This window comes from Podarcis raffonei, chromosome 11 (genome assembly GCF_027172205.1).
Source record: "Podarcis raffonei isolate rPodRaf1 chromosome 11, rPodRaf1.pri, whole genome shotgun sequence".
Lineage (NCBI taxonomy): Eukaryota > Metazoa > Chordata > Lepidosauria > Squamata > Lacertidae > Podarcis > Podarcis raffonei.
The window spans coordinates 34,880,927-34,907,617 of NC_070612.1; the positions used below are offsets into that span (position 1 = coordinate 34,880,927).

General features: G+C 41.7%; 2 protein-coding genes and 1 long non-coding RNA gene across 4 annotated transcripts; 1 reads left to right on the forward strand and 2 right to left on the reverse strand.

Annotated features, from left to right (window-relative positions):
• Positions 1–6,211: 6,211 nt before the first annotated feature.
• CETN3 (centrin 3) lies at positions 6,212–12,461 on the reverse strand. Of its 2 annotated transcripts, none has more exons than XM_053409138.1 (5): positions 12,378–12,461; positions 10,325–10,460; positions 8,368–8,482; positions 7,349–7,540; positions 6,212–6,628 (listed from the first exon to the last, which is right to left on the reverse strand). In XM_053409138.1, the coding sequence occupies exons 1-5, from the start codon at positions 12,383–12,385 to the stop codon at positions 6,585–6,587; spliced, it is 495 nt and encodes a 164-aa protein (XP_053265113.1). In that variant the 5' UTR covers positions 12,386–12,461; the 3' UTR covers positions 6,212–6,584. The 2 variants fall into 2 exon arrangements, with proteins under 2 accessions (XP_053265113.1, XP_053265112.1); XM_053409137.1 differs by lacking the exon at positions 12,378–12,461 and adding an exon at positions 12,151–12,304.
• Positions 12,462–12,573: 112 nt separating this feature from the next.
• On the forward strand, positions 12,574–17,743 carry LOC128423699 (uncharacterized). The gene is made up of 2 exons (XR_008332818.1): positions 12,574–13,267; positions 17,641–17,743. It is a non-coding gene; the product is annotated as an uncharacterized LOC128423699 (long non-coding RNA).
• Positions 15,457–26,463, reverse strand: MBLAC2 (metallo-beta-lactamase domain containing 2). Its single transcript, XM_053409133.1, has 2 exons — positions 25,945–26,463; positions 15,457–19,114 (listed from the first exon to the last, which is right to left on the reverse strand). Exons 1-2 carry the CDS (start codon positions 26,420–26,422, stop codon positions 18,729–18,731), a joined length of 864 nt encoding a protein of 287 aa, XP_053265108.1. The 5' UTR covers positions 26,423–26,463; the 3' UTR covers positions 15,457–18,728.
• Positions 26,464–26,691: the final 228 nt, after the last annotated feature.

Sequence of the window (26,691 nt, forward strand, 5' to 3'; positions counted from 1 at the left end):
AAGAAGTGAGTTAAACTCACATAATGCCTGTTTCTTATGAAGAATGTATTTTATAGAACACAAAAAAAGATCAAACGTGTGTAGATTTTTAAATGTTCACTTTTTGTCTGTGGTGCTATAAAGAAATCTGAGATTACTTTAAAAATTAGATGTCTAAAAAAATCAAAGATTACAACGGGTGAAAATCTCTATACCTTTTAAGGTGTCAATGCACTGACAGAGTTAAAAGACCACTTTTTCCCTTCATTTCTTCTTCAGATGCTGCTATATAATAACAATAGGTCCCCCTAGTGGGGGAAAAAGCTAAAATCTATGCTGTTCAACTTCTAAATTTATCTGTGCTAATCCACTATAGCAACCTTGATTGTTACATTCAAAGTTCTCTCCCACTCGTAAAAATGAATGCTTGAAGAGATTTAATTAAGCTTTGTATGCCACTTTAATAATATCATGCAAGATATGTTGTTTCTTCAGTACTGAATTGCTTCATTAAGCAATCACATCAGAAGCCCCACCAGTCCAGATACAAGCGCAAAAATGGAAATCTACCTGCTAAGTATTTCATCACGTTAACAGAATACTCAATCCATTACATTGGATTTACCGTTGATAGGTACCAAGTTCCTCAAATAGTATAACAATGCAAAATAAGCGCAGACCTACAACTACATAGTTTTAAAAAGGATTTGGGGGATATGGTGGGAATTAATAGGTAGCATGTGCATGTGTGCTAGTGCACACACTAAAAATTAGTTCTAACATGAAAACATTGTGTCTGGAGAAGTAAGAAGACAATTCATCTCCCTTTGTAATTGGTGAGTTTCCTAAACCTTGTCTCACACTAAGATAATTTTCTGTTATGATGTATATAAAACAGAGAGAACAAATATAACAGATAATAATTAATAGAGAAAAACAAAATTATAAAATGGGCATGTTGAGTGAGTACAGTTATGCATTGGTTAAAATAATGATGTCCAAGTAAAGAATATTAGCACTACTGTATCTGATTATCAAATACAGTGGTAACTCGGTTTTTGAATGTAATCCAGTCCAGAAAACGGTTGAAGTTCCGAAACATTCAAAAACCGAAGCATTTATTTATGGAAAACTCAATACAGAAGCCGCATGGGATGTTCGACTTCTGAAAAGCGTTCGAAAACCGAAGCATTTACTTCCGGGTTTATGGCATTCAAGTTCCAAAATGTTCATCAACAGAGATGTTCAAAAAACGAGGTATATGTTGCGCTCGGTTTGCTACTTTTTCTCCCCTTCCTGGCTCACATAACAGCTAACTTTGCCCTAAAAATTCAGACTCTGTCATGACAACTCTGATGCGTCACCCAGGCCTAGTTTCATATCTAAGTGCTGAAGGAGGAGCCTTACCCATTTGTCATCTGGCACAAAGCCCCATTTCCTTGGTTTTCTTAATGGCCTGTCTGGACTGGCTATTCCAGCATTTGAAGCTGTGCTGGATCCAGGCATAAAAGGGTCTCTCATAGAGTCTACTTCCTCTCCACCAAACTGTCCTTGTATTCACAAACTCATAGCGGTATTAATATCTTGGCAAAAGTGTGCCAGCATATTTGAGGTGGATTAATAATAGTTTTCAAACACTTTTAGAATAACTTGGGTTGGGGAGGCGGTTTTGGCGGTGGAGTTTTCTGTTAAAAATAGCATGGAGTTCAATGTCAGGATTATGCAACAAAGAGATATTTAAGTCATATTCATGGTGTGTGCATGGCATTAAGAAGCAAGCTGTCTTACGTTTTTGAGATGCAATGCTTACTAGTCCACAGCTAATAGATAGTGCCTGTAGCATGTTTTTGCTAGACAGAAAAGCAAACAATCCTCTGTATAGATTTTTGAAGCTTCGCGTGACCTCCTGTTCAGCTTTGATATTGTAGCAAAACTACCCAATTGGATTTGTACAGATTTTCCCTTGATATAATGTGGGGATGAAGGAAGATCTTGAAACACTGACCTCTCTTTTTTCTCAGAGAGACCATTTTCCTTTTGTTAACCAATGATGAAAACCTTCCGAATGTCCCTGCAGACTTGCTATAGTGGCAATTATCTCCCAAGACTGGTACAGAAATGATGTCTGGAAGGTTTTGCTGACGACAGCCGCTATCTGATGAAACTCTTGACCTAATGAAAAAATACAACAGTAGAACGAGCTCTGGCTTCTGCACCGGCTAATTCTAGTACAAGACAAATTGTTCTCCCTTCTGCACTGGTTGCTTTCCTCATTTAGTCATTAAGAAAATCCAACAATATCCAAACACAGTTAAAGAAAGCAGTAAATCATTCCTTCTGTTTCAGAGATGAATGTGGTTTCTTCTGCAGCCAAAACAGCACCATCCAGGCAGAGATCTGCTAGTGCACATGTGCTTTTCTTCCCATAAAGCAGATGTGATTTTACCTGTGAAATTGCCTTACCTCATATATGTCCATTTGGCGACTTTGATCTGCAGAATTGGCACTGCCACAGGTGGCATATTGTTCCTTTGGAACTCCCTGCCTATTGACATCAGGCAGACACATTTACTGTTCTCTTCGGCACCTACTAAAATAATTCCTATTTAGGCGAGCCTATGTAAAATATTGACATGTGCTCTAATCCATTTTTAGCTTCTTGTTGATTTTAAATATTTCATCAATGTTTAATCTTTAACTGTTTTACTGATGATTTTAGAGTTTTCTCCGATTTGAAAACTGCATCGAGGTTTGTTTTTACAGTTAAGAGGTATATAAATTTTATGAAACGAGTAAAATATTCTCCCATGCCTGGAATCAACCCCCTCAAACTGACCTGAAAAAAAAGTTACCTCATGACTTCTTCTCCTGAACTTTAACTGGGAAACTGACACGTGGGAAACATGGAAGAATGGCTATCAAGCATGTGTGGTCAGTGCACTCACTGATTATCTTTTCAAATGAAGACCTTTTTCTTTTCTGTTTTTTATCTAAATAATAATAATTCAGCACTGATTTCTTTAAAAAGTGAAAATACTTCACTTTTTTATGAGCAGCTGTCAGGCACACAGTAGGCAGCCTCTCCACTTTCTAGTACTTACAAAATAGTGAGTGGTAGATTCATGTTTTCAAGAATGCAGGCTCCCAAGAAAGTATCGCGTGTACACAACTGAAAAAGTGATTTGTAGAATGAAATAACAGGCACTCTCCCCTCGCAACTTTGAAAGAAAGGCAAGTGCATCAAAAACCCTGTGCCCCATCTATTAGAAATTTGCAGAAATTTCCTAATTTTTGAATTTTCATTTTCCCCCCCATTGAATGCTGGAGAATAGAAAAAAAGAAAAAGAAAGTGGGAGCAATTTTCACCACAGCATTTGCAGTGGCCAACTTGTGGCAGAAGGTTTGCAGAAGTACCAAAAATGTCTAGAAAAAAGAAAAATCCTTAGGGGAGGACCCTCCAAACAGTGCAATGAGGACTGAGCGTGCTCAGTGGTTGGAGAGCTGATTTTGAGGTGGCTTTTTTTCTCTCCTCCAGCTGGAACTTCCTGGAAAGGCATTCCGACAGCCCTCAGCTGGGTCCCGGAAGTGTGGGGAGAGACATGGCCAGCCTCAGCAAAGGCCCGCTGGGCCTCTGGCTCACGAGGAGACCCTCCCCGGAGCCCGATGGGGACATCCTGAGAAGGTCTCCTCGTGAGCCAGAAGTGCAGCAGGCCTTTGCTGAGATTCTGCAGCCTTCCAGCTAACAGCTGACACTGGGAAAGCCACACTTCAGCTGAACAAGCCCCCATCCTGCTCTGGAAACCTCTCTGCGCCTCAGCGGAGCAGCCTCAACAAGCCTATGGCTCGCAAGGAGACACACACCCAGCCCAAAGAGGTGCGTTCTGGCACCTTTTTCTCTAGAAAAAAAGCACACTCTTCACTGCAATGTTTTGAAGAGAACACGAGGGTCCTCTAGTCCAACCCCCTGCAATGCAGGAATTTTTGGCCCAACGTGGGGCTCAAACACACGACCCTGTGGTTAAGTCTTATGCTCTGCGAACTGAGCTATGCACCCCACTTGTCTTCTGTAAATCATCTGAATACCAGGAACCCAGAATGAAGTCAAGCAACAAGTGTCTTATCCATCCTCCTTTTAAATAAATATTTGTCAGTCTGACTGCAGGGACAAGAAGTGCAGAGAACACAGTGGACTCTCGCAACTGTATATTCTTTTAAGAGCTTGCTTCGAAGTAGAGCTGCTGTGGCCCTATGGACTACAATTCCTATTATCTCTAGTCATTGGCCAAGCTGGCAGAGGGTGATGGGAGTGTTTGAAAAGCATGGAAGAATGTACAGTGCCTCTCTTACCATTATAATGTGCATATTAGTTGTTCTGGCATCTTTTCCCCTACAAAGCAGCTTTCAAATGCTCTGATTAGAAAAAGTGGGGAGGAAAAGGATGCTTAACTACTTCTCTGCTTGCCATCTTTCCACTCCAACTTGCCAAGAGACTTGACTTGGCAGGGATCAGCTCTACTTGCAGCTCCTGAGAGAAACTCATTTCATTAGGACTTTGGCTCCAAATTTAAAAGATGCCCAGCGGAAGCCTTGCTTGCAGAGGAATAATTGGAAGTGCACTTTGTAGGGTTTTATCTGCTCCACACTGGGCATCATATGGCATTTAGTGTGGGACAGGTAGGCTTGGCTAGGGAAGAATTACCTCATAGGCCCAATTAGCATCCCTGCTGGGCTAATTTGGCCACAGGTTACCTATGCCTGATTTACAGGAACACCTAAAATAGGGTGAAGAATGTGTGAATCACTTGCTTCTTCTCTCTTCATGACATGCAAACCATTTTTTCCCCAACACTAGGATTGAAGTTAGCAGGGCCATCTGGCATCCTTGCATTACACTTTCAACTTTGTTGTTTAAACTTCAGAGAAAAACGGTTATCTTGTGTTCGGATATATGAAGTGAAATGCATCTCTCAAACAACTAAAGCAAGCATTGCTCTAAAAAAAACAGCCCTTAAGATTCTGAGCATCAACATCAAAACATTATCTCCCAGTAACTTGTGGTAACTAACTTCGAAGTTGCTGAAAGGGTGTCTGCAGCAATGACACATCTAGCCAAATGGAAGACAACTTACCAGAACACACATAAAGCATGCAAAAGGCAAACAAAAAAGGTATGATAGTTTAAGAACATAGCCTCTGATTGGATCAATCAGGAATGCATTTTATGCAACATATCTAATCTTTTACAGTGCTACCTCGGGTTAAGAACTTAATTTGTTCCGGAGGTCTGTTCTTAACCTGAAACTGTTAACCTGAAGCACCACTTTAGCTAATGGGGCCTCCCGCTGCTGCCATGCCACTGCTGCACGATTTCTATTCTCATCCTGAAGCAAAGTTCTTAACCCGAGGTACTATTTCTGGGTTAGTGGAGTCTGTAACCTGAAGCATCTGTAACCTGAAGCGTCTGTAACCTGAGGTACCACTGTATACTGAGGTTACAGCTAGTTTCCCCAAGAAAAAGGAAGTAGCTAGAAGGCAGTTTGCCTCTTCTAAGATTGCAAGTTATTTCCCCAAGTCATACTCAAGAGTAGACCTAACGAAAGGAATGGAACTCAGTTACTTTTCTATTTTACCTGGTTTAGCTGGACAGTTGAAGCCATTTCCCAGGGTGTGGCCACTTGCATGATGAAAGCTTCTAGGAGCCACGGGTAAGAGCTGAGTGCAGGGTGGTGGACAAAGGACCCCAGAAGCACATGACCCTCACCAGAGGTTCTAGCCCTCCCCTAACCTCATACACCCCAATGGTAGCTGATGGGTCTCAAACCCTCAGTGAGTTAGTCTTCCTCTGCATGTGAAGACAGGCTCCGGAGTATTGAGCTGATGACAGCAATAGTGGGTTCAACAGTCAAGAAGGTGGTTACCGTACAGGCCATAGAGGAAAATGATGGGTAGGTGGGGCTCATCAACCTGGGAAGGTAGCCCATCTAGGAGATGGTAAACTGATCCTAGAACGCTGCTGCCTTGCAGCTATACTCATTCATGAGAAAGGCTTTGGGAGTAAACCCCTTGGGGGAAAGGAGTGACACAAATTGTAATGCAATAAATAGTTTACAATTACTGCTGCACAACAAAAGCATAACCTAAAAGGCCAAATGTGATTTCACCACCAAATTAAGCAGTACTACAGCTGACAATTACAACCACAATCCATTTGGATTAAACACTCCAACAAGGGTTACAGAATATAAAAAGAATACTTTATTAAAATGGATGTCTGTTAAACTCTTATATAAAAACTAAGGCCACGGCTAATGCTAAAATAATGTCAACTTCAAAAGGTTTTATACTATGATTTAATTTAAAATTCTTATACAAAGCTATTTTACAAATGAGTACTCAAACGTAACACTGCTTAATCTAAAATTTAATGATATAAAATATCAACCTCTTAGTACATAGATTTTGTGTTTCTTTTGGTCCTTTGAGGGAAATTATTTTTTGCATGGCTCCTGCTACAGAAATTAACTTAAACAGAAAGGTGGCAGCTTCAATGCTGAAAGCCGATAATCCTTTCTTTTTGTGCCAAGTTCATTTCTTTTCTTGTACCGTTAAACATCTCCAGTCATGATGGCAATAAATTCTTCCTGGTTGACTGAAAAAAACGAAGAAAACAGGTAAGTATTGACTGCATATCTTACTTGAAAGCTTTTATCAATCAAATAAGCTCCTTTTGGCAGTCTGAAGGAGGCTAAATACTGAAATTCTCTCAAAAATATTAAAGCAAATTAACATTCATTAGGAAAGTCTGTAGTGGACCCTTTTGAAGGATTAACTTGGTATGAAATCCTCAGAGCAAGCAATTATCACACGAAATAAAAATAATTTAGCTTTACTAAAACAGACTAGTTGGTAATTATTTACATATAAATATATATATATCTGCTGCTATCATTTCATGCTGCATATTGCTGAAAGCCCCGAATCCTCTTGGCCTTGTCTTCTAAATTTGAAGGTACACTTAAACTTCCTGATTTCTGAAGAAGATTCTATGGTTATTTTTTAGTGACTTATATTGCAGATTCAACAGCATCGTAGGCAGACAATAATTCACCCCAGTTTTATTTATTCATTGCAAAATAACAGAAGAGGCCAATACATTCATGTATAACCTATGGCATATAATTTCATACTTTAATAGGGAGAAATTGAATTTCATTCCCAGATCCATGGGCAGTTTGTAGGATTACATTTTCTGGAGAGAAAATCAGTCACTTGCTTGACCATAAAATCATCACACAGAAAACAAATTCAATGCACTATTTCTATATCATATTTATGATTAGCACATGAACACAGCATTTTTAGAACTTACTTTCTCCATCACCATCTTTATCAAATTCTTCAATCATTGCCCGAAGTTCTTCATCGGTCATGTTTTCCCCAAGTTCTCTAGCTACACGGCGCAGGTTTCTCAGGCTTATTTTACCCGAATCATCATCATCAAACAATTTAAATGCCTTGAGTATCTCTTCATGAGGATCTCTCTCAAGTATCCAGTCTGTCACTAAAATGAAAACAATTGGGAGATCTGTCTATTTCTATGAAATTAACTCTACTTCTGTTGGTGAAAAAATAATAATTCTGCATTGAAATGCTCTAACTCTATTCCAAACCCTCAGGTTTCTGACCCAAAGAATTTAAAAGATTAGCTTTCATCATCTACCTAAAGAGGCGGGGGGCGGGGTGTACGCACATGTAGTAACCTCAACTGCATGGATTTGAACTCCACATAGGAAGTGAATATATGGAAAATGTCACAACTTACTGAATACTTAGAAAGGTAACCGAGTAGTCATACTTCATTTCTGCAGAAAACCCACTCTCTCTTTTGATCTTTCTATAGCAACAGCAAATATTGTAGGAATCTTCTACATACGGCTGCCAAAGTTAAATACAAAAATTGCCCCATAATAATTACTCTTCCATAGTCCAATAGGTGTTTTTTTTTTAAAAAAGTTGTGGATACAGAATAAAAAAATAAATTAGTTTTAAAAGGAGATACTGGGGGGAAATAGCAGGACATGAAAAACTATGGAATGCTAGTAAAGTTTAAGGTTATCTATCCCCTTTGTTCAGTTTCATCACTACTGGCAGATAAAGGTGGGATAGAAGAGAAGAAAGTGAATGCAGAGGGTCAAAGCAAAATGTTGATAGTTCTTTCTTTCTTTCTTTTGGGGGGACACACACAATGCTGTAAACATTAAAAGGCTCATCTGTTATCCCCGATACATTTGCATACCCATCCATTAAGAATCAAACCAGCTAAATTTCCAGCTATCAATTATTGCCAAATTTCCTCCTGTCAATACATGTTTAAAATCCAATACTCACCAACTTCATTAAAATCTTCAAAGGTGATTTTCCCAGTTCCTTCCCGATCATAATCTTTAAGTATCTTTAGCACATCTGCTTTTTTCACATCAAAACCTAAGGCTCTCATTGCCACCTTTTGGGAAAAGACAGAAATGCAACAATGTTGACTCACAAACCATTTATTCATCGTAGTTCATACTGACTGCAATAGCAAGTTGATGATAATAAATGACATTTTTACTCACATGAGAATTTCCTAGATGATAGTAAAGGGGAAAAAATCCTAGGTAGATGTATGGGATTGTAAAGATAAAACTTCCAAATGGTTACACATTTCTGAAAGTCTGCCCACTTTTCCACAAATGCCTGGAGGACAAAAAAATTAGTGTTTGTGCAGTTTTAAGTGCTTGGCTGGCTGGGGGGGACAGAACATGATTGCCGTACCCAAGCTGACACATCTGGCGTCCAGAGTGGGAGAAGCAATACTTCCCTCTTGGCAGCAAACAGGACATTACCAAGAGGCTCCTGCAACACTGCAGAGATCTCTGCAACAATCTCAGATTCCTGAGCAAAATGGGTGCTCTGAAGCCAAGCCAAACAGCACTCTGCACATCATTTATGGATCTTTATTTCCTAATCTCCAGCCAAGAAGCATCTGGTGCCTCCAAAAGCAGCACCTGAAGTGCTACTTTGATAGATGAGAGTTAACGTGATCCTGTGATGCCACAGGAGCCACTATGGTGATTTCCTGTTTTCTGGGTGGAGGTTTACCAGTGGAGGGAGAAAAAGGTAACTCTTGCTATACTTTTGGCCTTGCCAGCACTTTTTCAGTGAAATTCACTAGGAGAGCAGCAGTGATCAAGCCAAATGCTGAAGGAGCATAATATTTTATTCTATGCTACTGCTGGAGTGAATGGAGAGAACTGGGTGCACCCGCAGATTACCAACTTGCCGTCCTTGTTTAACCTCTTGTTTACTGACATTACAAAATAAGCATGCTGACTGAGTAGAAATGGTTTGTGCTGTCAGTATCCTAAACAGTTCAGCAACAACTTCTATGTTTCCAAGTTCCAAAAGTGATTTTTTTGTGAGAAAAGAACAAGAAAAAAATAGCTCTATGAAAAAGACACTCTGGGATGGCAACCAGATGGAATAAATTTCCCACCCATGCTGCCTTTGGCTCTTACAAAATGAGAGCAGAAGATATGACAGTATGACATTTTGAAAATTATGTTTATTATATCAAGGCTGCATGGGATTAAGCCTTACTGAAATCATGGAGACTTTCCTCAGAGCAAAGAAGTTTAAGATTGTATTGCTGGAGAACCACTGACATCAAGGTTCTTAGAACATTAATATATTGCACGTAACTCCACATAGCAGCCTTAAGATGTTTCTGACAAAGAGAAACAGGCTATGATGGTATCATGTATACCATACCACAATGCTAAAATTCTAGATCTATAGTTTGCTCTGGAATGCAGATCTATGTTAACTATGAGCACCAAGGGGAATGCATCTTTCCTAGTATTTACTTTTAAGTGCTTCTGCCTTATGGCTGGTTTAAACATCATAGAAACAGATCGCAAACATTAAAAACACCAATTCAAGAGCTGCTGCAGTGAAGTTGCTAAAGTGTGAGCTATAAAACTAGTTCAAACCTCACTACATGCAAACCACTTCCTTACAATCTCAGCCTCCTCTACACTATGGGGGCAATATTAGCCAATCTCATAGGAAGGTTGCAAAGATTACTAATATTGTATACTATATACTTACTGAATATTCAGCAAGTGCTATATAAATGCTATTACACCACTCAGTTTTACTCTGTATGAATCAGCCATCTTCGTTCATAGCATGTATACCACAGAAAAATGTATCACAATATGTAGCTAACACACCTTATAAGGATTATACAACACTGTACAATTATAAAGCAAAATATCAATATTTTTATAAGAAAATCAATTGCCTTCAGTTCATGATAATCTATAGCTCTGTCTTTATCTGTGTCAAACAACTCAAAAGCATCTTTAATTTCTTGCTTCTGTTCTTCAGTCAAGTCTCTTCTTTTCTTTCTCTTGGTTTTGTCAACAGGAAGCTCAGATCTAGAACATAAAGACAAATGTAGTCAGGTATGCTTTTTTCTCTCTTAAAGAACACACAATTTTAGTTCTGTGGCATATCTTAGTGGGTAGGTATGTGTCACCTTGATGAAGAAAACAGAATGAGAACTGATTTCATGAAATGTCCAGTCTTAGTTTTAAGATTTATGATGGATTCATAAGCAACTGTATTTGGGCTAAGGCTGGTGTAGGAAAGCTTTGGCCCTCCAGATGTTGCTGAACTACCATTCCCATCAGCCCTGGCAAGCATGGCCAATTGCCAGGAATGAGGGGAGCTGTAGTTCTTCCAGCACCTTGGAGGGCCAAATGTTTGCCACACTTGGACTAGAGACTACAATGACAAAACAGCATACTCTGTCTGCCATCAAGACTCCCTTCTGCTCTTTTTAGTTCACCTTTTCCCTGATATATGTATATTATATTCTTAAAATGGACTTCTGCATTCCTAAAGGCTACGGGAGTTCCTATACTGATTTAGTAAGGAAAGCAAGGGTGCTGGTGTTTGCACCTAATTGAACACAAAAAACCTGCTTTCTACAAAGTCAGACCATTAAACCATCTTGTTCAGTACTATGGTAGACTGCAGAGCTTTCCAAACTTTTCAGGCTGGTGACACACTTTTTAGACATGCATCATTTAGTGATGGCTCACTTGGTTAGAGCATGGTGCTCATAATGCCAAGGTTGCAAGTTCAATCCCTGTATGGGACAACTGCATATTCCTGCATTGCAGGGGGTTGGACTAGATGACCCTCAGGGTCCCTACCAACTCTTACAATTCTATGACACAGTAATTCAGTTTTACTAGCAAACCAGAGGTTAAACTAACCCCTTTCGAGCTCTGGTAAGGAGCACAGGGAGCATTGCAGCCAAGACACTAAGGTGTTGCAACAGTTTGGAAAGCTCTGTTGGTAGAGGCTCTGCATGGCTTCAGAGATGGCATTCCCTGCCCTGCCTAGAAGATACCAAGAACCAATCTGGAAATGTGTGCAGGGAAGGCATTTGCTGCACCACTAAGCTATGGCTCTGTGCTCTGCAGTGGCAGCCCACCTCACCAAGGATCTAACGTTTATGAAGATGGCCTGGAGCATCACAGCCCGAAAACACAACTCTGTGCGTGTCTTCCTACATAAGAAGGGTCTCTAGCTTTCACTCCATCCTTTAAGGTGAACGCTGGGCTGCTGCCTACCTATTCACCTTGGTTGCCAGCTTACATTATTCGATGTGCTAAAGTTGCTTAGATTATAAATCTAAATGGCATTAAATCACTTCCACAAGCAGCTTTGAGAACCTAAGCGGGGACGCGCATTATTCTTCCTTCCTCTTCCCTCGCCTACAAGGTCCAAGGCAACTATCAACAAAACAAGATGTAAATAATAATAATAATAATAATAATAATAATAATAAAATAATAATAATAATAAAGCTGAAATCCCCGACTCGAAAGACAAGAGGAATCGGTCGGCTACCAAATGCTTTTGCGACGGGAGGGGGGAAGGGGATGCCGCGCGGCACCCGGAGCCAGTGCGCACGCTCGCTGCGGCAAATATCGCGACAAGGCGGCTCGCGACGGTGGGGAGGGGGGTAGAAAACACGTTGCGTTGCCATGGCAACAAGAAGCAAAAAGCCCTTCGCTCGCGGCTTCCCTCCCTCCCTCCTGCCAAGGTACCAACCTCGCCACCAAATTCATTCTCCCAGCCCCACCCCTTAAAACCAGGCGGGAAGGGGGGCAGCGTGTCTCGGCTACTTTGGCCACCGGAACCCGGAATCAAGAGGAACAACAGCCTTTCCCTCGAAAGCGGGGCGCGAAACCCGTTCCCTCCGACAACGCCGCTTCCCCTCTTCGGATTGCGAGCTTTAATTGGACCCCGCGAAGCGTCCCTCCCGCCCCGCCGCTCACAGCGCCATCGCAAGTGGCTAAGCCGCTTGTCAATCAAGTCCCAGGCGCGCCTCCCCGGTCTCCTGTTGAAAATTGGTGGGTACGCCGCCAACGTTTTACCCAGAAGGCGTTGCTGCTTATAGACGTCACAATGAAGCCGGGGAGAGGGAACGTCGCGGCTCAGGGCAAATTGTCGCCGCGCTGATTGTTGACGTAATAAGAGCCCGCCCGTCCCAGAGTCTCATTGGCTGCAGCCTTGTAGCGCATCCTCCCTAGGATATGAATACGAAAGCAATAAAGTCGTCGTTTTAGGAGGGACAAATCCGAACCTGTCAGTCAAGGGCATTTTATACAAAGGACAGAATTTAGTAATGAAAACTTCATGCTCTGGAGGTCGCGTATTTGAATGGCCTCACATAGAGAAGGCTCTGCTCACAGAAAATCAAAGCACACGGGAGCACCGTTCAGAATAGCCTTCTTGACATTAATACACACACCCTCCTCCTTTCTACGAGTAGGGAGCTCTTTACACTCGAGTATGTCTTCACACAAGTCATTGCTGTACTGTACTGTACTATGGAATTGGCTATCACAAGGTAATAGTTATGGGCATCACATCACCAGGATTTGACAAATGCATGAAAACTGAAGCCATCAATAGCTACTGGACATAGTATATGTCTCTTCATTACATCCAGTACCTGGCCGTATGCTCTTGACTGATACCTGGTGAACACATGAGAGGGGGGGGGAAACTGACAGCATGAATTTGCTACATCAATGCATGCTTACTTTGCAATTGTTTGGAGGTCTCTGAAGATGAAAAACAAGCCACTGTGATGCAAGGGCTTTAGACCTGGACTAGCCATGATTTTGGATTTGGATACCTGAAGCCCACGGAGTGTATTTCGGTAAGTCACAAGCTTTCAGCCTAGTTTACCCCATTTCTTCCTAATTTGGCGACAGAAAGACCCCATCAAGCATCAAGTATAATGTCCAAGATGCAAGTAGTAATGGTATGTACAGCTCTATTCTGCTTTGGTCCGGCCTCACCTGGCATACGATGTCCGGTTCTGGACACAACTGAAGGTGGCTACTGACAAACTACAACGTGAAGAGATGGTAAGGGCTCGGACCTCCATTCCTGTGTGAATAATGATGAGGGAGATGGGTATGTTTATCCTGGAGAAGGGGACGTTCAGAGCCAATATGTTTGGCAGTCTTCAACTATTGGGAGGCTGTCACAGTGATGATGGGTCAATTTTGCTTTGTTACTCCAAGAGAGTAGGACCCAAATCAACATGTTCAATTTACAAGGAACAGAGTTTCAATTGAACATTAGGAAGAGCTTCCTGGTGGTATGAGCTGACAGGCATTAGAACAGGCTCCCCTGGAAAGTGATAGATTCTCTGATAGAGATTTTTAAGCAGAGTTGCTGCAGCAGTGCAATTACTACACTGGCAGGGGTTGGACTAGATGACATCTGAGGTACTCTAAGAGTAGAAGTCCCAGGTCAGAACTGGCAACTCCTTCTCTCAGAGCCTTAAGGGACCTACCAGAGAAAAAAACACAAAGATTACTTTTTACAGTCTAATGCAATCCTTCCTCCTCAGCATCTCTTTTCTCAGAACTTAGTTCTGAGCTTACACACTGTTTGAAATTGCAGCTTGTATTATTTTCATTTCTTGCCTCAATGTAGTTTTTTTTAAAAAAGTTAAGCTCATCTGTTACAATATCTGAAGGCTATTCACGGAAGAATTGTATTTTGAACTGAGTCATATCATATTTGTATATATAGAACTAAACCAGCAGATGGCATCTCTTTTAAAAAAGTAATTGTTCAGTATATATTTGAAAGGACAAGAGAATCTTAATATCTGAATAAAACTTTGTTCTATTTACTCACATTTTTTTCTCCAAGAGATTATTTGGTTTCTGTGTGAAAGGAAAAACAAAAATTCTAACTAGCTCCAGCCCATTACATTTTCAGACATAAGCTGTAAGGTAAAGGTAAAGGGATCCCTGACCGTTAAGTCCAGTTGCAGACGACTCTGGGATTGCAGCACTCATCTCGCTCTATAGGCCCCGGAACCCGCGTTTGTCCTCAGACAGTTTCTGGGTCATGTGGCCAGCATGACTAAGCCGCTTCTGGCGAACCAGAGCAGCGCATGGAAATGCCGTTTACCTTCCTGCCGGAGCAGTACCTATTTATCTACTTGCACTTTGACGTGCTTTTGAACTGCTAGGTTGGCAGGAGCAGCAACGGGAGCTCACCCTGTTGGGGGGATCAGCAAGCCCTAGGCTCTGTGGTTTAGACCACAGCGCCACCCCCGTTGTACATACATAATACATAAGCTGTATTGTCTTGTAAACTACTGCAAACCTCAAGCAACTTGTAACTTCCTAAACTCTGAAAACACCTTTCACCTCTCCCTTTATCCCTTTTTATGAGAAGTGTGAACGTGTTGAGCTTGTGTTTTTCACTTAGCATTTGTTTGTGAACCTCTCTTCTCCTACAATTTACTCTAGGCACAAACTTTTTTATTCCTTTTGCATTATGCTCTTACATGGGTGAGCAACCAGGCTTATTTAAACAGTTATCTACAAAGAACACAGAAAAAGCACAACAGAAGATAACCAGAAGGAATCCAGATGCAAAGGGAGATGTGTTCATAAGTGGTGTAAATAGCATAGTGCCTAGGAACATGAGTCCTCAATCTCAGTTAGCATGGGTGATCTCTTATGTTCAGTTAGCTGAATCAGCTATAATAAACACAATGAAAGCATTTTCTGCGGCATTAGAGCAAGATGTAGGATGTAATGGTTTTATGCTCCAAAATAATCCCAAGAAATTATGGTCAATGTTCTCATTTTCACAAAAGGATTTGGGCATTTCCGCAAGGAACCCTTTCAACTTTCAAAAGCCCACCCCACCCCACCCCACACAAAAACATATTTCAGAGTGATGGCAGCTGTTATGGCCTGGCTCTCACACGACTACCATTTGGCATCATCCATTCCATCTCTCAAAAGCAACACATATGTAACTTTCTCCTTTGGTTGAGTTAAAGAGGAAATGGAAATGATCACTGGAGAGCTGTTTTGTGTCATAATTCTTTTATTATCAATATCTATGATAAAATAATATACAATTTCCCCTTGAAAACAGTGGCACATTAGTAAAGTTTCATCAGTAGACAGAACAATGCATTACAACTTTTTAAAATGCTTTTAAATTGCATTTTACAGCACAATCCATGACTTGCTTAAGTAAAAACAGTTGAATCAACAACATATCATTGCCTTAACCCCAAGAACATTGTTGAACAGAATTGCATTTTAAGCCTTTGTAAATACTGAATCCAGAGGGGATGTCAAGAGAATGTTTACAAATAAAGCAATAGTAAATGTATCATACTCTGTAATATTTAAAGTGAACACATATATTTTGTTGTTTTTAAAGGCATTACAATAATTAATGATAAAGGTCTTTCAATAAACTCATTCAGAAATACACAAGGTCTTAGAATATAAAAATAATTAAGACAAAAGATAGGATTATATATTTTCACTCTAAGGTTGTACTTTACTAACCAAAGCCAAGTGCAACTTACTTCTAAGTCAGCGAAGACTAGCCTGTGGTCCCCCAGATGACGTTAAACTCCAGCTCCCAGCAGCCTCATTCAGCTTGGCCAATAATTAGGGATGATGGAAGTTGTAGTTCAGCAATATATGGAGGGCCACAGGTTAGCCACCTCTGTTCTAAGTTAAAGCTCTGACTCAGGCTTACGAAGAATAAAGACTCAATGAACTGAGTGGAACTTGCTTTTGAGTAAACACATGCTTGGGGAGAGTTTCACAGCCTGATTCCTATTTGACTACATTTCCCGAGAACTACTTAAGACTTCAGAAGATAATCTGGCTTTGTGAGCACTGAAATAGAACAGAAATGTCCCATCTTATAGAACAAAAATGTACCAACACAACTGTTCCAAGAGCAGAAACGCAGATCAGTTCTTAAGAGTAGTCTAACCTTTGGCAATCACAGTATTCCTTAGCTAAATTCTTCCCACAGTGAGCTGTCTAGTATGTGCCACTCACAGTAAGGCGTTTGGAAAAGAACTTTCAAGACACTGAGAAGGTGGGTAGGAAAGAAGGAATAGAGGCTTTAGGCAGTTTGCTTTAACTTTGGGAAAAACATCACCATTAAAGCCTCAAAATCACTAGCACCTCAGCAGTATTCCAGTAGAACAGAATGATTTTGTAGCAGTTGATTCCAAAAGGTGCACATTTCTACAAAATGAACAAGGTACCAGTCTCAAGTTGGCTGCAAATTGAAGTAGGAACCAGGTTAGCCTTAACTGTGCTTAAATATTGCCGTTGACACAATACTTAGCAGCAGTTAAAACAGGAGGGAATTCACTTGAGAAGGAAATGGGTAGGCGGCAGCATCAACTTGGGCCCCAGACTGTGGATGGCCAGCACGCACACCACAACACCGTGATGTCAGGGTGTGACATGATGTCACCACCCCACAGCACTGGAGCACCAAAGGTAAGGTGGCGACTGGCAGTGGGTGGTGGCCAGGCACCCACAGCAAAAGTTTGGTGGGGACTGGAGTTGGCACCACTACAAGTAGGAGTGAATGATCCGGCAACCCATTCCTAATTGCTTGACCACAGTCAAGAGGGCCTCTCCATTATATCTGCACTAGCCTTCAACCTGATGAGTTTTGTATTTGCTAATTTTTAGATTAATATCTTGTAAAGTTGCAAGCTCATGGGTGCCTTTTCTCCCTAGCATTAAAAGGTATCAAATTAGTGGCTTTGGCTGTTAATAAATGGTATTTCCAAAGCCAATAGCCAAAGTGAAGCAGTCTGAAACATTATATCTTTCTCCATTAGTTTGGTGAAAGCTTCAAACAAGATAAGGGCTAAAAGAAATTGCTAACCTCATTTCTAAGTGGTCATTCACCAGCAAGTCTGATCTTCCTGTTTACTGTTGTGCTTTAGTCTACAACAGGAAATAGGCACTGTTAACATTTAAAGAATTAACTACATCCACCTATCCACCCTTGAGGGCTAAAGTGCTGATTACACTGGGGTCAAGCTCTGTATGTGCAGTACTCTTTGATGTATGGGAAATATGATGCAATAAAGTTGCAAAAGGATAAAAATTAATTTTGTGTGACAGCCACAACCCAAAGCTGTTCACTGTTCTCACAAGACAAGGGCCACTGTTAATATCCTTCCTAATATATCTCAAACTATCGATTTCATTTCAGTGTCATAGTTACAAGATAAAAACCTGTCTTCGCACAATAAATTGGTAACACCCCAGAGGGCTGCACAGGATTTTTATACTGGAAAAGTACAAACAACAGACAAGGAATTTTTGTCAAGTTGCTTGAAAGTAAACATTACGGAAAATGGAAAAAGAAACAAAAGAAGAAGAATGACATTTGTAGGTTGCAAAGCTACTACTTGAAATCGTAACTACACCTGTAATGTGAAAAGAACCACATATGACTCAAGAGCTGTAGCTTTTTGGCAGCTATCTCCCCCAAAATTTCAATTTACTCTCTCCTGAGACCCAATTTATTCTCTACAGTCCATAAAACAATTTGCAACACACAAGTGTTTCTACAGCTGCTATACAGAAGAAACCAAGGATGATCACGGGTGTGTGCATTATATTTAAAATTATCCGACGGAATCTTTTAACAGTTACGTACTCATACATACACCATTAGTCACATTTAAAGAGCAAGCAATATACTTGAAATATTCACTTACATTTCATTTTAGAAACAATAGTCAAATGCAACACACTTAATTCAAGAAAAGTAACAACTTAGGGTGCAGTGCTTTATATTAACATTTGGTAATAACTTCAGGTTAAATTCACCCCATACAATAAAAATGAAATTATTGATACTTTTATCTTAGTGCATGTAATGAGACAGTGGAATGTTATAAGACCAACCTACCCCCACTACAGCTTATAATAATTTTCAACCATTTAAAATCTACTTTCAACACATATCCCTACCCTAACTCAAGATGTCATCAATAAAGTTTGACACGGGTGCAAAACTTTTCATTTAGCATATATATGTTTCAAAATACAAAACAACAAATTTAGAACATCTGTCAAACAGTACTCAACGTATGTGCAAACCTGCCTTGAAAAAATAGAAGGAAAATGAGTAGCTTTGGCACAGCTACTAGTTTATATTGGTATTTTTTTAAAGTAGAAATTAAGTAGATAAAAATAAGAATCTTTATGGCTTATCAGCCAGCTTTTCCTTTAAATAAACTTACATATGCCATTGGGTTTTACAATAATAATACTATTATTAAACAAGTTATACTATGAAGTTGTTCTGGAATTTGTGGCCCGGAGTGCTAGGCTTGCAATCGATCTGACTGCACATGTAGAAACTTTGTGGCACACACCAGCGTTAGAAATGTAGTTGGAAGCCAAACGATAGAGCTGTTCAGCTCCAAATGTGTTAAAATGCCCCGGAAGGACTTTCTCTACAAGACCTCTATTCACTAAGTCTATCAGTCGCTGGCAGGATGTAACGTAGTCATTTATCCTGCTGTAGGGAAGCCAGTCAATCATTGATCCGTCATATACAACATCCCCACTGAACAATATCTTCCGTTCTCTGTCATGTAAGCAAATGCTTCCTCTTGAATGGCCAGGCATATGCATGACAGTGAGCTGTCTATCACCAAGGTGGATCACATCCCCTACAAACAAAGAACAAAATAATGTGGGGGGGAGGAATCGGACTTTGAAGCAGAATCGCAAGAAACATAACACCAAATTTACTTCCATTACAAAGGTTGAGCTCTCTGACAAACCTCAGCGTTAGAAGTTAATAGGAAGTCAAACAATGCATGAACACCTTGCCTATTGGTCCAGCACCACTCCCTATATCAGCCAAGCTATACACCCTATGCTAGTCCGCCCATATACTAATGTTTTAGCATTTTAATGTTTTTAATTTTTATTTTAATCTTGTTTTTTAAGTTGTATTTCAATCAACTTGTTTTTATATTGGTTGTTAGCTGCCCTGAGCCCGGTCTTCGCTGGGGAGGGCAGGGTATAAATAAAATTTATTATTATTATTATTATTATTATTATTATTATTATTACTACTACTACTACTAAGAGCTGCAGGGAAGGTGCTGCTGGATGTCCCACTGCTAAGTAAGGCCCCTGGAATGGTGACGCAAGACAGTGCCTTCTCTGTGGTGGTGCTCCCTCTATGGAATCCCCTCCCCTCAAAGACATGGTTGGGACTGATGTTACCTAACATTCTAGTGCCGGTTAAAAATGTACCTCTTCCCCCAGGCCTTTGGAAGAAACTGACCCATTAAGCTTAGCGGTTATGTCGATTGCCCGCTGTAAAATATTTTCAATGGTATTTTAATTATGGGTTCAAATTTGTAGTATGAATTTTTAAATTGTTTTTAATGTAGAAATGCTTGTACAGTGGTGCCTCGCAAGACGAAATTAATTCGTTCCGCGAGTCTTTTCGTCTTGCGAGTCTTTTCGTCTTCAAGCGGTTTTAAGAAAAAGGAAACAAACTCGCAAGACGTTTTCGTCTTGCGAAGCAAGGCCATAGGGAAAATCGTCTTGCGAAGCAACTCAAAAAACGAAAAACTCTTTCGTCTTGCGAGTTTTTCGTCTTCCGAGGCATTCGTCTTGCGAGGTACCACTGTAAACTGCTTTGGGATGCTGTTAGATGAAGGGTGATTTTAAAATGAAATACAATAAATAAAAATATCCCCTAATAAATTTTGCACATGAACAAAGACACATTCACAGCAAAGTTCTCAAATGATTTTTTGGCATGAAATTATATTACCGTATCATCTGAGTTTCTCATCTGAATGCACTAATGTGCATTATGCATGCTAATTAATAGGTGAAATTCAGTGCAAATAAGTTCATTTTGGGGGTGTTTTTTTAATCTAACCTTCATATTTATGCAGATAGAACCTGAATTGGCTGCAAACACCCCAAAGTGGTCTTGTGTTCATGAAAGAAATGTCACTGAAAATGTCAGCTCAGTGTACTGCAGCAGTAAAAAAGTCAAATTCAGCTTTAGGAATGAGACTGGAAAATGAAAGAACTAGTAGTATCATCTCATAACAGGATTGCCCATATGAAAAATGTTGCCTCTCAGAAAGGACCCTGCTGAGCTGGAGGTACAAAAGGGGCATTTGAAATAATCGCAGGGTGGGGTGGTGAATGACATTTTTGTCACAGAAAGGGGGGAGATGATAGCAGAGTTTTATAAAAGTGTGAAAAGAGCAAACACAGCTGCTAATTTTGTCAAAATAATAGAAGTTGTTATTATTTAACTATGTTTACTGGGAAACAGTGTGCAATCACCACTTAAAAGAATTCACATGATGCTGCAATGGCCACAAGCTTAGGGGGTTTAAGGCAGGTCTGCCAGTGGTCTTTAGTCATAACAGCGAAGGGCCAAACTCAAATTTCCAGATGTTTCATTTTCTTAAAAGCATCTTCAGGGACTCTTGGATTTTTTTTAAAAAAAGGTTAAAAAATACTATCTCCAATACAACCAAAAGACAAATATCAGAATACTGACACTGGGAGAGGCTTCCATTCCCAGCTGTCATTATTCCAATGGGGTAGGTGGACGTGTATACGTACGTGTATTTTTCTCCTTGGTCATACATGGAAGGGAGACAAAGTGGAACACTATCAAAGCTGAAACTTGTCTCTGGCTAGAGCAACAGAAGGTTCAAGTGAGTTCTCATCAAGCAATTCAGCAGAATAGTGCCTGAACTTTTGTCTTATCTACAGATCAGGGGAAATGGTGGGAATCGGCTGCACCAACCTAATGGCCCCAAACACTGGATGGCATGCCCAGAATCTGGGCAAATCCCAAATAACCAGGCCATATGGCAACACTTGTTTTTGCCAGTATTTTTTTTAAAAAACTTTTTAGATTATTCTGAAATGTTTATCACTATAGTGAATTTTTACAGGCTGGTATCACTGGCTGGATTTTCTTGGTAATAAGCACATTAGAATTATTTATATTCTTCTCTTTTCATAGTATCGATGATAATTGAAATGGGATGAACCAGAGGATAAGGAGTTAAGGGATAAAGTGCATAAAGCTTGCTTGCTACATTTCATAAATCCCATTAGATTTCAAATCTGTTTAATTTTGCAAATCTAGGCAATCAAAATTGCTGACAGGAAATCTCGTAGTAACCATGTCCTTTTTAAATATATAAACAAACACTTTAACTTCTGATACAGTAATACTTTTAGTTGCTTGAAATTAATTTCAGAATATTTTCAGTAGCTATTTGTTCTCAAGTCATCTCAGAAGAAGACATCTTTTTGTCTAAACAAAGGCTGCAAACCTACAGGCACTGTATCTGGAACCATGCACTTATTCCTTGCTCTTCCCTTCCTTACAAACTAGATTTATTTAGTCTAGAGATCTTTGGTGTATTCCAGATTTCCCCACTGTGTCCAAAATGGGGGAGTTTGGGATAATATCAGTTAACCAGGATATTAAGCTGGGACCTGACCTGGTTCTTGTTTAATATCGTGGTTAGTCAGCCAACATTAAGCCAAAGTTTCCTGTTTCAAATACATCAGGGAACTCTGTTCTAAAACTAACCTGGATCTCTGGGCTGATGATAGGAACAGCAAGGAAAGAACATGCCTGTTTCTAACTTTATAATACATGGGTTTATAAATCTGGGATCGTATGTGTAAAACAGGCCACTGTGAGTTTTTACTGTAGTAAGCCTTTCTGTGTGAGAGCTAGCAACAATAACATCATTCACTATTTCAGTAACGTTTACTTCAAATAATGTGATATGATGATTGCATACTGAACTTGTGATCCCAGGAAATATATTTCAGAGAAGTTTTCCGGGATCTGACACTAACAGAAACTGTGTGCTCCATCTGGAAATGTGAGTGCATGGGATTATGATCTCATATCTCACTCTGACATCTTAATCAAATGGTCTTCTTGGACCTTAGCTGTGTTTTTCCTGTAAGCAAAGAGGCAAACTGGCAGGCTTATCACCTCCGAAACGTCACCTCCCCATGAGAGAACAGTATACTCAGAATCCAATTTCATCCAGCTAGATCAGAAAATAATATATTTGTTTCTTTTAGTCACCCCTTCTTAAGGACCCTGAAGACAAATCAGGAATCAATAATGAAATGTTACAACCGATAACCAATAGCTTCCTTTAATGTTCTCCCAAACACTTTGCATTTTATATTTAATTGGCAAGAATGGTTAGCAGAACCGTTAATGTGACACTGGATACACCTAGATGCCCACATGCACCGTAGATATACTGTTACTGAGAACTTACTAAGCATGGACACGGTAATACGTACATTTGAACACTGCAAATACACAATTAAATATAACTTAAGGCAGGCACAGATACCTTATTTATTCCCGGCATCCCAGCCTCACCTTTGGGGGAAATGGCTGTACGGCAATAGTGCAGCACATCCTTTGCATGCAAAAGACCTCATGTTCAATTGCTCCAGGAAGGGCTGGGAAAGACCCATCGTTCATACACAGCACCAAGCCAGGGATGAGTACCCTTTTTAAGCCCAGTAGGTCAGATCTTTATCTTCTCTCCAGCCCATGAGCCAATTCTTATAGGTGGTCAGTACAACCCACCTATCAATCATCAGATGTCATAATATCAGCTGATCAATAGGTGGGTCACCCTGCCTAGTTGTCAAACTTGGCCTACAAGGGGGGAGGGAATAGTCACCATGATAGTTATGGGGAAGACAGGCCATGTCTCTACATGTCCCACACCTGATGTCACATATGATGTCAGGTGTGGAGCAGTTGGGTGTGGTATGGCAATAACAGCCTCACTGGCCAAATAGGGAGGCAAGGTGGGCCAAATATGGCCTGTGGACCATTAGTTCCCTGCCCTTACTATGCAGACGAACCATTGTTTTCTGGCAACAAACAAACCATAATTTGGTGTGGGAGGAAACTGTGGGTTTTTTGTTTATCTGTGAGACAACCTGTGGTTTGCTGAACAAACCATGCCTTAGTATTATGTGCAAACACAGCAACTGTGATAATACTGAGCTAGGTGTCCCAACAGCCCAAACTACAGCAAGGCAGCTTCATAAATTTCTATATAAAATTTGTGAGGAGACTGGAAGCCAAGTAACACTCTTTGTTCTTGTGCTGTCTTCACCCAATGCTTGTTTAACAGAGGAGGGGAGGGGCAGAGGGGCCCTCAACTCTTCGTTTTGGTGTCCGCACACAAGCCAAAGCTCTGTGCTTTTGCTTCAGATTTGGCTTTAAAAACAAGCAAAGAGCCTGGATGGGAAACCGTTTTTTCAAGCCAATTGCCACACTCCCCCATGGGTAACGCTGGTAGTTGGGGCTGGAGGTAAAAGCAGGCAGAGCAACAGGGGGGACATTTTTTCCTGTTTTTATTTATTTTCATGGTACAGAAGATAAATTTTGAGAAAAACAATTGTTACAACCGTAGACTGCTTTGCACAGTAGGCTGTACTCCAGCTGTTAAAAAAACAGTGTTTTCTACAGCCCCCTCAAACATCTCTGCATCCTCCATCCCTCCAAGCAAACAGCATTATGACACTTCAGGGATGTGGTCCAGCCAGGTCAAAGGACTTGATATGTCCTGAAGAGCCACATTCAGCTGCTGGGCCTGAGATTTTCCTACCCCAAGCCAGTCTAAAATAATAGGGGCGATAGGGGCGGGGTTTGAAAACACACAGATGGAAAGGAGATCTGCTTTGCCTTGTGTCACAAGGCTTCCCCATCCCTGTTATATAACATGTACATTTGAGAGGGGAAACCAACCTAACTTAATAGGACAGCTAGAGACAAGAACATAATTGAATTGTAGTTAAGATATGAAATTGTATATCACAATGACTTGGACTGCAATCCTCAGCATGCTTATTAGTAAACAAGCCCTACTAAGTACTGTAGGACTTACTTCTGAGTAAAGATGCACAGGACTGTTATATTATTATCAGAGAATGTTACTTTGGGGTAGAGCTTAAAAGGAATCATAGAATTGTAGAGTTCTGATTATCTGCATTATCTGATTATATGTATATATAATATAAAATTTTATATAAAAATAGAATTGTACATGGACTGATGTATACCCGCTGAGAGAAAGCATGCAATAAACTAAGGCTGTGGCTTAGTTCCACACATCTGCCCAAAGTGATAACCTCCAGTGTAGATTCTTATTGCTACGTCTATCTGCTGGCTAAGCTTGCATCTGCTACTGGGGATTTGTTTTTTCAAAACTCATTATGGATAGGAAAAACATCTACAAATGCCTAAGACCACCTCCTACGTATTTTTCAGGAGCTACTTGAAACGTCTCCACCCATACTCTCTCATTCACAGACACAGTGCATATTCATGCTGGTTTGCCCTTTAAAATATATCCACATGCGTGGATTTTGCCAGATGCCCACGAACTCCTGCATATATGGGTGCTCAAACCTTAAAGGAGAAGATACCACACCCCACATTACACACACAGAGCGAGGGGGGGCACAAAATGAAGAACAGGATTATAAGATCCTTAGTTCTCACTCTTTCCCTCCCTATAAAAGGGAAAAGGGTGGGCTACAGCCTTTTGCTTCTATTTTATCAAGCATTTGAAAAAGTGTCTACTGATACAAAATCCATGTAAAACAAAAAACACTCCCTTTCCAACTCCTTTCTCCATCCTAACAGCAGTTCCATACCCCTGCTACACGTTTTCTTTCCTAAGGCATCTCAAAGCCCATCAAGAGAAGCTATGCAGTTGCCTACCTTAAACCAGATATCTCAGTTCTCGAAGGTCAGAACTGCCCTTTTACACATCCCGAGAGGTGAAGTCAAAGAAGGAACAGCCCTGATTCTGCTCTCTCTGTATACATAGGACCAGGGCATTTAAAAAAAAAACCTTCCCTTTACACATTCTCTTGCATACTGGAGCCGACGCCCCGCCTGTCAATCTACGTAACAGACCCCAAACACACATCCACAGCCAGCTCTGAGTATTTATGAAGCACCTATAGTAACATGAGCAATATAATTACATATAGAACGCAAGGGACAATGTTAATATTCGTGACCTACACAAGCACATTTGCTAACTATACACGAGAGGTGGAGGCACTTGGGGCAATTCATACCACATAGACATTTGCCACTCCAACTGCCTTCGTTGCAAAATAATGGAAAACTTTCTAACTAAGTTGAGGGGAATCCGTGCCATTCTGCTGGCACACCCGAGGCGAGGCCCCAGTCAGGCTGCTACAATTCAAACCTGCCCGCCCGGCTCGCCTGCAGTCCCGCAAGTCCCAGACGGTTCCCTGGAGGTGTGAGGGAAAGTCCCTCTGTGCATGGCCAGAGGTGCTCTTTCTTTCTTTTCCTTTTTTGTCCACCCCGACGTCGTAGAGCCCAGCTCCGTCCTTCCAAAGAGGCGTTGCCCCGGGCGGGCGTTGGGCAGCCGATCGCCGCCCGCCGTGCTCCTTTACTCACCCTCCTGCAAGACGAGCGTGGGCTGCACGGGCCGCACGCGGAACTGGCGGGCGCTCCAGCCCGGGCTGGGCTGGCGCACGACCTCGCTGTCCGAGAGCCAAGTGACGGTCTCGTAGTTGTCGCCGCGGCGCAGCGCTCGGGCCTCGGCGCTGTGCACGGCCACCTCGTCGAACTGGTGCAGCCCGCCGGCGTGGTCGAAGTGCACATGGGTGGCCACGGCCAGCAGCGGCCTGGGCCGCCCGGCGGCGCCCTCGGGAGGGAGCAGCGCCTTCTCGTCGCCCTCGGCGCCCAGCAGCCCGGCCAAGCGCAGGTAGTCGGGGAGGCTGCGCAGCCCCAGGCCGGTGTCGATCACCACGTCCCGCTGCGAGCCGCGCACCAGCCAGATGTTGGCCCTGTTGCCCGACTCGTAGAAGCGCTCCTGGATCCAGTAGATGCCTCCGCCCAGGGACTTGTGGGCGAACCACTCCAGCGCCGACATCGCAGCAGCCGCGACCTGCCGGGCCGCCTGCAGCGCCTCTTGCGCGGCGAGCCGAGCGCGGAGCTGGGGCGGAGCCCGGGGAGTAGGCGGGGACGGAGGCGCCTGAGCGGGACGTGCTCGGGCGAGCGAGCCAGCGAGCAAGAGGTCTCCGCCCCGTCCCTGCCCACTGCGGTAGCGCAGCGCCGGGCACGCGAGCAGGCGGGCCGGGGATGGCGGGCTGGGCGAGGCGAGGCTGCAGGAGGAGCGGCCTGGCGGGGCCGGAGCGGAGA

Excerpts from the sequence above, each read along its gene's own strand:
- MBLAC2 (XM_053409133.1), bottom strand. The coding sequence starts at position 26,422 with ATGTCGGCGCTGGAGTGGTTCGCCCACAAGTCCCTGGGCGGAGGCATC. Across the intron at positions 19,115-25,944 it reads CACGCTCGTCTTGCAGGAGG|GGGATGTGATCCACCTTGGT; the intron begins GTGAGTAAAGGA and ends CTTTGTTTGTAG.
- CETN3 (XM_053409137.1), bottom strand. Across the intron at positions 8,483-10,324 it reads TAGATTATCATGAACTGAAG|GTGGCAATGAGAGCCTTAGG; the intron begins GCAATTGATTTT and ends TTTTCCCAAAAG. Across the intron at positions 6,629-7,348 it reads TAAAGATGGTGATGGAGAAA|TCAACCAGGAAGAATTTATT; the intron begins GTAAGTTCTAAA and ends CGTTTTTTTCAG.